Source organism: Nicotiana sylvestris, chromosome 10, assembly GCF_000393655.2.
Source record: "Nicotiana sylvestris chromosome 10, ASM39365v2, whole genome shotgun sequence".
Taxonomy (NCBI): Eukaryota; Viridiplantae; Streptophyta; class Magnoliopsida; order Solanales; family Solanaceae; genus Nicotiana; species Nicotiana sylvestris.
Window position 1 is genome coordinate 158,902,003 of NC_091066.1, and position 11,760 is coordinate 158,913,762.

An 11,760-nucleotide genomic window follows, 5' to 3' on the forward strand; every position below is an offset into this window, starting at 1 on the left:
CGACCTCCTCCAAGCACTGGTCCGCATGAAACACCTCAAGTCACTATGCTCAAAATCGATAACCATGCGCAATATGATGTCTAAAACCAAAGCAAATCATCGTAACCACAGTGAGGCAATTGACATAACTGTACACAAACCTGAAAGGACATAACCGATACACCAATCACCGAGAAATACCTAGATACTCTTCCCGCTCGACTTCCACTATGAAACTCCAATAAAGCCGCACCATATGTTCTTATAACTAACAAATCATAACGCCTCGCAACATAGAAAAGTAACTCATAGATCACCTCAGAACACTAATAGCTCAATAACAACCGAATCAACAAATCCCTCAGCAATAGCAACTCGAAGTCAACAAAGCAATCTCGATGTAGAACACACATACATATAGGTCTACCAATGAACCCCTTATCAAGGAGTTTCTGAAACTACTCCTTCAACTCCTTTAACTCCGCTAGTACCATATGAAACAGTGCCCGACACAAAATCAATATTGAAATCAACAACTTTGCTTGGCGACATGCCCCGCCGCAAGAAACACATCCGAAAGGTCCCTCACCACCGAAAATGAATCAATGGTAGGAGTTTCTGCACTGACATCCATCACGAAGGCCAGAATAAGAAAGATAATCCTTCCCAACCATTCGCTGGGTCTTCGAAACATAAAACCACCCTACTAAGAACATAATCCGTCGAACCTCGCCACTCAACCCGTGGCATTCCCGGCATAGCCAACATCGCCGCCTTAGCGTAATAGCCCAGAATAACACGACACGGAGAAAACTAGTCCATACCCAATGTCACATCAAAATCTAATATACCAAGCCACAAAGGATCCACTCGAGTCTCCGAACCTTCGATAGTTACCACACAAGACCGATGTACTCGGTTCACAACCACAACCAAACCTGTTTATGGGAACTCCCAGTTTCCAACTCCATATACCACACGAATCACCATATCTGATCCCAAATCCACCTGAATATGCAACACACCTCTAATACCCAAACATCTATGAGAGGTACTCCTAAAATTCTTCTGTACCACCAAGCAAACTCGAATATCAGAAGTCGATCCAACAAGAGAGTGCCGCAATAATAATGAAGTATTATCAATCTCAATCACATTACCCTTTTTCTGAAACGTATACCCCCGTCAAGTAACACAAATTAGCAATACCATTTCCTTAATCATCTGAAACTGCCCGTGCTGCCTAAGAATTTTATAATCTTCCTTTCAGAACTGAACCGTAACCTTACACACGCAAATCTCAATCCTTCACAATATACTGCATGTACCATACCATCCTAGGATAACATGAGAACTTCATATCCCTTCCGAGCCACAAGCAACTATGTAGTCAACTAACCGAGAACTTTCCCTTGAGCCCGTCTGGAAGAAAATCATGGTACATCCCACGCTCCTCATGCCGGTAGAAAATATACACCTCCAAATCATGGTAGAAATCATCAAGAACTCTCCAACTCCCTTTTGCACAAAACCAAACCTGTCAGGACTGAATCCTTCTAACTCAACAAAACTATGCAGACCACTAAAACCCAAGAGCATTGCCACGAAACACATGTAGAAATTCATTAGCTTGTAAGCATCCAAGGAACTAATCATATCCTTACCATGCCGATCTGGCCTACTACCAAGCTATCCCATCTATCCAAGTTCCTTCTGGTTTACCTTCAACTTGATACTTCTTCTTTCTATAACACCACCATTCCTTAACCCAGACTCACCACACGAGACCCAAGCATAAAACCATCCTGTCTAAGGCTCATAAGCTGCTGAGTACTCTCTTAAATATTCCCAAAAGCACCACATTGAAAATACCTACCCTGAAGAGACTTCCTGCGAATCCGGAACCATTATCTTCCTAATATTGATATATAGAATCCCATAATTGATATAGAAATGACACAAGTCTTGACACGCTCCAATGCAAACCTCAGTTTCTAGCCAATTATACAACTTGAAAATCTCCAATTATTACATGTAGAATCTTGAACCCATTAGAACCATTCTTGAGAGTTATCCACTCTACTCAGACCGAAATTAGACTAATCAAATGAACCAAACAACCTGTGTCTCATTAGTACTCCAACACCACAGAATGTAACCTCACCTACGACCAAGCAACTTCCTCCTCTATGCACCGCACATCCTTTACCAATAACCACTCAAGACATTCTGTGATTCTTACATACCTATGAAGCATAATATAACCTTTGTCAAAAAAATTTCCTTTACTCGAGCCATCCTCGGTCTCAATCTCCGTAGGCCATAATAGATTCACCCGTACACCTCAACTGGAACCAACATAGCATATAATCGTGCAGTCAACTAATTCATGTCAAATCCTAAGGTAAACTACTCCATAGATATGGAGAAAGTCATCACAAATAGAGTTAAAGTATAAAAAAGTATTAGCCCAACTTTACAATCCAAACTATGGTGACCCAATAGGTCATTTTGAGTTTTAGCCTTTATTTATATGTTTTGAGACCTCGAGTAGCTTTGTTTAGCATTTCTCAATTTGTGTGCGCAATCAGGGTTTTTTGGATATATTTTTATGTGAAAAATTAAAGAAAAATGTGAATTTTAGCCTTGACAACGGTTTGAGTTGTCTACGGTCAACATTTTGTGTAAAGAGACTCGGATTAGTATTTTGGTCTTGATAGGTCCATATACTTGAGCATAAGACCGTAATTGAATTTGGAAGTCACTAACTTGATTTAATGTGGTTTGTTGGAAACTATAAATTTGAAGGTTTAAATATTAAGTTTCACCATAGGTTGACTTTGTTGCTACCAAGTTCAGATTTCGGTTCTGGAACTTGGTATATGTTCACTTCACTATTTATGAATTATTTGCAAAATTTGGTGCAAAACAAAATTGATTTTACGTGATTCGGATGTTCGGGTGTAAATTTGAGAGTTCTTAAGTTTCTTTAAAATTTTTAAACATTTTAGTGTCCGATTCGTGGCTCTAGATATTATTTTGGTGTTTTGATCGCATGAGAGAGTTCATATGATGCTGTTACACTTGTGTGCTTATTTGGTTTGGAGCTCGAGGGTCTAAGGTAAGTTTCAGACGTGTTTCGAGGAGGTCAATTAAGGTTGGAATAGCTGGTGCACTTCTGGTGCTGGTGCTCTACCGTAAATCTCACATTTTCAAGGTCTAGCTTGTAAATCACAGCCTCACTTTTGCGAACAAGTGTTCGCATTTGCGAGCATGGTTTGAATTGGGTGATTTCACATTTGTGAACATTATGTTCACATTTGCGAACTGTTAGTGATCATAATTGCAATTTCAGAGTCGCGTTTGCGACTTAGTAGTCCTTAAGCTTTCTTAGCAATTGTGAAGAAATGGTCTGTATTTGCAAAGGTTGGGAATTCGCATTTGCGAACCTAATGTTGCATTTGCAACTTTTGTGGCCTTGAAATAGGTTTCGTAGTTGCGACCATTGTCTCGCATTTTTGATATTCGCAATTGCGAACAAGACATCGCAATTGCGACATCCGTAGCTGGGTAAAAGAGGGGGGGGAGAGGGGAACAGAACTTAGCTCATTTCTCACAATATCATAACCCTAAACACCCTTAAAGCAATTTTCCAAGATACACTTCTTCCCAAATTCATTGGTAAGTGACTTTAATCCATTTCCTTTTAATTACCCATCACATTTCATGAGACTTCAACATCAACTATAAGATTTTTATTGTAGAAACTAGGGATTTAGGTAGAATTGGGGATTTTTGTAAAATTGAGAATTAGACCTTAAATTTGGATCGAATTTCGAAACAAATCAAATAACTGGCTCGGGGTGAATGGATAAATGAATTTTGGTCAGAATCTTTGGTTTTGACCAAGTGGGCCCTGGGTTGACTTTTGTTGACTTTTTTAAAAACATTACAGATTAAATCTTTTTCATTCGTGGGTAGTTTCTAATGCTTATTTTGAATTTTTGAACTATATTGGGTTAGATTTGATGTAACGACCAGATCGGTCATTTTGAGCTATGGCCTGTGATTCAGAGGTTGGAATCTTTGAGTAGCTTTACATCAGGTATTACGACTTGCACGTGTAGTCGAAATTGAATTTCGGGAAGTTCGGAGTTGATTCGGATGGAAAATTCTCAATTTGGAAGCTTTAAGTTGGAAGAGTTGACTAAGGTTTGACTTTTGAATAAATGACCTCGGAATCTGGATTTGAAGGTTCCAATATGATGATTGTGGACTTGGGCATATGCTGGATTGGGTTTTGGATGACCAGAGAGCATTTACGCGCTTATTATGGAAAGTTGGCATTTTGGAAGAATTTCATGATTTTGTGTTGAAGTGTAATTTAATGTTATCGATGTCCGTTTGGGATTCCGAGCCTGGGATTAGTTTTGTATGGTGAGTTTGGACTTATGAGTTTGTCCAAATATTTATTTGGAAGTTCGTAGTTGATTTTGGCTTGAAATGCCGAAAGATGGAAATGGAAGGTTTGGATGTTTGACCGGGAGTTGCCTTTTTGATATCGGGATCGAAATCCAATTCTGGAAATTTTAATAGGTCCATTATGTCACTTATGACTTGTGTGCATAATTTAAGGTCAATCGGACTTGATTTGGTAGGTTTCGGGATCGAATGTAGAAGTTAGCTTAATTAGGCTCGAATTAGGGTGCAATTCATTTTTTAGCATTGTTTGATGTGATTTAAGGCCTTGAATAGGTTCTTATGATGTTTTAGGACTTGTTGGTATATTTGGTTGGGGTACCGGGGGCCTCGGGTGTGTTTCTGGTACGTTTTAGGTGTTATCAGATCATTTAGGGCTATTTTAGATGTTGTTTTTCTGATGTCTGATGCTGTTCTTTGCGTTCGCGAGGAGCCTCTCGCATTTGCAAAGAAGGATTTTGTTGCTGGGACTTTGTTCTTCGCGTTCGCGAAGAAGGAATTCCTCCTGTCCCGATTTGGAAGCTTATATCCTTTATGGCTAGTTTTTAGAAAATTAGACCATTTGGATGTCACGATCCAGATTTTCCACCGTCGGGACTGTGATGACTCCTAACATCGCACTCGCTAGGCAAGCCAACGTTAGAGTTATAATCACATTTCTCCTTTACATTTTCATAGTTAAGATTAACAAAAGCTAATTCAAACAGAAATAAAAGTGAAAGTATATATTTAAATGATTCTTGTTAAAACATATACCACAAGGGAGGAAGAGAAGGAATAGTAATTCCGTCATCATTTTCCGGTCATAACTCCGGCATCCGGTGGTGGAACTAACCAAACTTGGTGTCAAAAGATACATAATTTCCTTACGAATAATACCCAATTGGTTTCAACTTCAGATCTATAGTCAATTTTTGTAGATCTTAATTTCATTTTCACGAGTTACTGTAGCAGACAGTGTTCTTCATTCAATTTCAGCGATTCAGCTAATTCCAACGCTATTTTTCAGCACAACAGCTTGTTTCTATAACGTGAAAGTGTTCTCTTCTCTTCTAAGATTGGTTTGAATTCTAAGCTTCATTTTAAATCGAAATTACTGTTTTTTACAGTTTGGACTGTGAAATTGGATTCACAGCCATATGCAGTAAGTAACATGAAGCTAATTCGAATTACAGTAGCATCGTTTTCTTGCAAAGCTACTGCACCTTTGTCATGTAATTAAAGTGCTAAAGAATTACAACTATAATGAACACACAGTCAGGTGGCCAGCCACCTTTTGTGGCTGCGATGCCTACCCAACCTCCTCCAAACATTGCACAAACATCAGGGAACACAAATAACAACAAACAATCGATGGATTACTCCAAAATTCTGAAACCCTGCACTTTAAATGCTGCAATGCATGAGCAACAGGAATCCAATGATTACGCAGCTTAGGACAGGGATGGCTATCAATATCAGCTTAGGCCATTGATTTACGACTCAAAGTTTAGAGCAGATGAAGAAACACCCAAGGCAATGGCTTGGATTTCATTCCCAGGTCTATTGCCAACCTTTTTTTTGTGAAGGAATGTCTATTTTCTCTAGCTACAGCAGTAGGTAACCTATGCATCTAGACATGGCAACAATTAATAAAACTAGACCTAGTTGTGCTAGGGTGAAGGTACTAGTTGATCTACTTGCAGATTTGCCTAAAAGGGTGAGGATGGACATATTCAATGAAGCTAATGGAACAACAAGAACTGAATGGGTGAGAATTCAATATGACATGCTGCCTAAATATTGCAGACATTGTAAACTTCAAGGGCATGATCAATTTGAATGTTGGAGGATACACCCTGAACTATATGTGGAGAAGGAGAATGCTAACCAAGCAGATACAACTAAGAAGCAGGACATAGGGAACTCAAGGCCTATAATGATTTTATCTAGTGGAAATGTCGTGAGTAATGTGAATGTTACAGCAAAAGAGCAATGGAAGGAAGTGAAGGACAACAGATTTAGAAATGTAGTAAATCAAAATACTAGTCTCAATAATATTGGAATGGATATGGAACCAACTAAGCAGCTTGAAATTAATAAGAACAAGGAGGGTACAAGCACTGTAGATAGACAAGCAGAAGCACAAAGCAATAGTGGTAAGGAATTGGTGGCAGTAGACAATGAAGATAATGATCATGTTCAAGTAGCTAACAAGTTTGCAATATTACAAGGGATGGATGAAGAGGAAGAACCTGTTAATCAATTGGCAATGGTGGCAGCTAATGCAGCAACAAACAGTCTAGCAGTTCATAACCAAGCATCTACAAAGCAAAAACCAAAACATATGGTCAATAATGAGGGAAAGCTAAATCCAGTAGCACAAGCTTTTCATCTTAACTCATCGGGTATTGGTTCAACTAATGGTCTAGTCAATGGAAATGAGGCATCAAAAGCAAAAAACGATACTGCACAATGGGTAGAAAGAAGTTTAAAGGATAAAATAGGAGATGGAATAGTGAAGATCAATACATCATGCCAGGAAATCCCATCACAAAATACATTTGTGAACAAGGAACTTAATAAAACTCCAAATTCTCAAGCAGAAGGGTCAAAATCGTCTACATTTAAAGAAAGAGTGCAAGGTTGTGGAGGCAGTCTATGGGATGCACAAAGGGAATACGATTCAGAGGAGAACGAAGTACCACTAGGAGCACAAGATGATGAGGAACCAAATGAGAAAGACAAAGAAGAAGATGAGCAAAGTGTAAATGAGCAAATGTAAATGGAGAGCTCCATGCCAATGACAACAATACAACTGGTAATTTTTTAATAATGGGAGGATCAGAAATTGTTGAACACAACAATAATTATCAGATAGCAGAAGTCACAGAAATTAGTAACTATGAAGGAAGAGGCCCAGAAGTAAATGATCCTGGAGGAACAGAAGACGATAAACTTCAGAAATCACAAGAAGACCCACAAGGATACAACCCAACAGAGAAGGAGAAACAGCCAAAATAAAAAATAGAAATAGTAAATGTTACTGTTACATTGGAGAAAAAGCAGTTGCAGCTGTTAAAACGAGGAGAAGAGAAGGCCTTGGTCTCTAAAAAGAATACATTTGGAGCTACATCAGGAGGGAAGGAAGACAATGAATAAGGAGAAGAACCTGGTAGATCAGGATATGACATGGATCACGAATCAACTACCCAACACCTTATGAATACTACAAGGCAAGGTGACTTATCACCTACGGAAATGGAAAAGGCAAAATCAACAGCAAAAGGTAAGAAGAAGCAACAAAAAGATAATTTTGCAGCCCCAAAACCTGGGGTGCACGCAAGGAGAACGCTAACTAAATCAAACAATCAGTGATGAATGCTCTCATTTGGAATATAAGGCCAGTCAACACACAGCAAGCCTTTGAAAGGTTGACAAAAATGCATAGGAAAAATCACTATGAATTTGTAGGATTAATGGAGCAAAAGCAACAAGCAAAAAACCTGGAAAGGTACAGAAACAAGATAGGACTTGCACAAGCAATTTCAAATGTTTCCAACAAGATCTGGGCTTTCATAGATGAGGTATTTGAGGTAACTATTATGAACAGTATGGTGCAACAATTAACACTACGATTGTTTCATACTGAATCGCATGTGGAGTTTGTCCTAACATTGATATATGCTAAATGTGATGCAATTGAGAGGATAGAATTATGGGGTTCATTATATGCAATGGCAAGGTATATGGATGCACCATGGCTTGTAGGAGGAGATTTCAATGTAATATGGGACGAAGAAGAGAAGTTTGGTGGGTTACCTGTGTCATTGAATGAAATTGATGATTTTAGACACTGCGTCAACACTTGCAATCTCTTCGACCTTGGATTTAAAGGTAGCATATTTACATGGTGGAATGGGATAGCAGATGAAGACTGTATATTCAAAAGGCTAGACAGATGTTTGGCCAATCTTCAGTTCCAACAAACATTTCCAGGAATAGAGGTGCAACATTTGTCAAAGATTAGTTCCGATCATAGTCCAATGTATCTGAAGTGTGATATTGAGACTCCACCAATAAAAAAGCCTTTTAAGTTCTTGAATTTTTGGGTGGAACATGCAACTTTTAAAGATGTGGTGAAAGAGAATTGGACAGCTGATTTCAGTGCAAATCCTTATATTATTTTTAATCACAAGTTAAAAAAATTAAAGAAGGCCCTTTCATTGTAGAGTAAGGCTACATTTGGAGATATTTTCCAAAAGATAGCAAGCATGGAGGAGGTAGTGATGGTTCATGAAGCAGAATTTGAATCAAATCCTACAGGGATGAACAGGGAAAGGCTACAAAAGGTTCAGGCAGAACTGATCAAATGTCTTGCACTAGAGGAGAAATATTGGCAACAAAAGGCAGGCATGACTTGGTTCAAGGAAGGGGATATGAACACTAAGTTCTTCCATGCACAAGTGAGAGGTAGGAGGAAGAGACTTCAGCTTAACAGAATTCAAAATAGTGGAGGAACATGGATTGAAGAAGAACAAGAAATTGCAGAAGAGGCTATCAAATTCTACGAGGAACAGTTCACAGAAGCAGCTACTCCTTCATTATTTGATATCGTAGAGCATGTTCCTAATCTGATTAACACTGAGCAGAATGCAGAATTGATTAAGCAGCCAACAAAAGAGGAGGCTAAAGTGGCAGTATTTGGACTTAATGGTGATAGTGCTGGGGGGGCAGATGGTATGACAGGCAAATTATATCATTCTTGTTGGGACATAATAGGGGATGACCTGTACGACATGGTGAGGGCTTTTTTCAATGGTCATGAGCTACCAAAGTGTTTAACACACACCAACCTAGTTCTGCTACCAAAGAAAAAAGAAGTTACCACTTTTTCTGATCTAAGACCAATAAGCCTCAGTAATTTTTCAAATAAGGTTATATCGAGGGTCGTACATGAAAGGCTAGTGAAATTTCTCCCAAGTCTGATATCGGAGGAACAATCAGGTTTTGTTAAGGGCAGGAATATAGTAGAAAACATCCTTCTAACTCAGGAGATAGTGACTGAAATTAGGCTTAGAAATAAGGATGGACCTAATGTCATCCTGAAGCTAGATATGACCAAAGCTTATGATAGATTATCTTGGCTATTCCTAACCAAGGTACTGAGAAAGATGGGATTCACAAAAAGGTTGATAGGGATTGTCTTTGGATTAGTTTCAAACAATTGGTATTCTATTCTAATCAATGGTCAAGCTCATGGGTTCTTTAAGACCTGAAGGGGAGTAAAACAAGGTGATCCTGTATCTCCAACTTTGTTTATCTTGGCAACAAAAGGATTATCTAGGGGTCTCAATGCACTACATACTAACCTGTATTTTTGTGGATTTGGGATGCCAAAGTGGAGTCCAAAGATCAATCATTTGGCGTATGCAGATGACATGATTATTTTCTCATCCTCAGATGAAACATCTCTGATGCTGATTATGCAAGTGCTGAATGCATATGAAGCTGCATCTGTGCAGCTTGTTAACAAGACCAAATCAGCTGTGTACCTGCATCATTTAACAGTCATGGAAGTGGTCAGCAAGGTGGAAAGTATCACAGGCATTCATAGGAATGATTTTCCTATCATATATCTAGGTTGTCCTATATTTTATGCAAGGAGAAATCTGGAATACTATCAGCCCCTAATTACTAAGGTAATGGACAAACTGCAATCATGGCAGGGCAAATTATTATCAGTAGGGGGCAGTGCAGTTCTCATATCTCATGTACTGCAAAGCATGCCTATGCATCTACTATCAGTTGTAAACCCTCCAAATTATGTGATAAATAGGTTGCACAAATTGTTTGCTCAGTTTTTCTGGAGCAGCTCTGTAGGAGGAACTAGTAGGCATTGGGCTTCATGGAATACCTTATGCATGCCAGTTGAGGAAGGAGGAATAGGTTTCAGGTCACTGCATGATGTAGCAAAGGCATTATTCAGCAAGTTGTGGTGGAATTTTAGAACAAAACTAAGCCTATAGAGCTCTTTCGTATGTCAGAAATATTGTAAGAAAATGAATTCAGTAGTTGTTCCATGGAAAAGGGGGTCTCACATTTGGAGAAAAATGTTGGAATGCAGAGATCTGATTGAACATCAAATCTTTTGGCAAACAAAAAGGGGATCATCACTTTTTTTGTTTGAAAACTGGACAGGTCTTGGGGCACTATATTTTTGGTTCCTCAGGACTTTGGCATTGATGAAACAGTACAAAATGTACATGAGGTTACCTTATATGGTGAGTGGGATGTGGACAAACTATTTGAAATGCTTCCTGAAGACTTAGCAGTACACATTCTGGAGAAAATCAAACCACCCTCACCTCAGCAGATTCTTGACATGCCTTGTTGGATGCTGGAAACAAGAGGATATTTCAGTGTTAAGTCATCATGGGATTATACGAGAAGAAGAGACGAACCAAGAACAACTTATAGGATGATTTGGGTAAAGGGACTGCCTTTTAAAATAGCATTTTTCATATGGAAAGTGTGGAAAGCAAAGTTACCTTTAGATGATTTCTTGAAAAGGGTAGGCTATTGCATGCCATCAAAATATTGGTGTTGTGTACAGCCTGATGAGGAATCTCTTCAGCACTTGTTTTTTAGATCAGAAACTGCAAAGACAACTTGGAAGTATTTTCTATCGAGGGCAGGAATAGCTGTGGAGGGACTTACATTGCACCAAGCAATCACAAAATGTTGGACTGCAAATGTGTGCTTAAGGCTCAAACCAGTAATGCAAGCACTCCCCTCATGTGTAGTATGGGAACTCTGGAAAAGAAGAAATAGTATGAAGTATGGTGATGCTGTGACAACTAGCAGAGTGATTTATCAAGTTTCGTCAAATCTCCAGGCATTGGTGAAAGTGAGAAAGCCTGGGATGGACATGGTACCTCACAAATGGCAAGATCTATTAGCTATGATGGAAAATTTCACTCCTAAACTTAAGGTTACCAAAGTCATGTGAGAATTTCCAAGTGCAGGATGACTAATAGTTAATACGGATGGTGCATCGAGGGGAAATCCAGGCAGGAGCTCAATAGGTTTTTGTATAAGAAATGAAAATGGTGACATAGTCAAATCAGTAGGGAGAGAGATTGAGGAGACAACAAACACAGTAGCTGAAGCGAAGACCATGGTAGAAGCACTAAGGTTCTGCATATTTCAACAATACTCTCATGTATGGCTTCAAACTGACTCAATGTTACTAAAAAAGATAATGGATGGGATCTGGAAACCACCATGGATCATATCTGAGCAGGTAGAGAAAATGATGCA

The 11,760-nt window shown here is 38.9% G+C and overlaps 2 protein-coding genes across 2 annotated transcripts; both read left to right on the plus strand.

The window, feature by feature from the left end:
* The first annotated feature begins 7,814 nt into the window (after window positions 1-7,814).
* On the plus strand, window positions 7,815-8,669 carry LOC138880174 (uncharacterized). Its single transcript, XM_070159846.1, has one exon. The coding sequence runs from the start codon at window positions 7,815-7,817 to the stop codon at window positions 8,667-8,669; it is 855 nt and encodes a 284-aa protein (XP_070015947.1).
* Window positions 8,670-9,830: 1,161 nt separating this feature from the next.
* Window positions 9,831-11,449, plus strand: LOC138880175 (uncharacterized). Its single transcript, XM_070159847.1, has 2 exons — window positions 9,831-10,435; window positions 10,639-11,449. The coding sequence occupies exons 1-2, from the start codon at window positions 9,831-9,833 to the stop codon at window positions 11,447-11,449; spliced, it is 1,416 nt and encodes a 471-aa protein (XP_070015948.1).
* Window positions 11,450-11,760: the final 311 nt, after the last annotated feature.

Coding starts and splice junctions, on each gene's coding strand:
- LOC138880174 (XM_070159846.1), top strand. CDS start 7,815: ATGAATGCTCTCATTTGGAATATAAGGCCAGTCAACACACAGCAAGCC.
- LOC138880175 (XM_070159847.1), top strand. CDS start 9,831: ATGCCAAAGTGGAGTCCAAAGATCAATCATTTGGCGTATGCAGATGAC. Junction 10,436..10,638: donor GCATTATTCAGCAAGTTGTG/GTGGAATTTTAG, acceptor AAAACTGGACAG/GTCTTGGGGCACTATATTTT.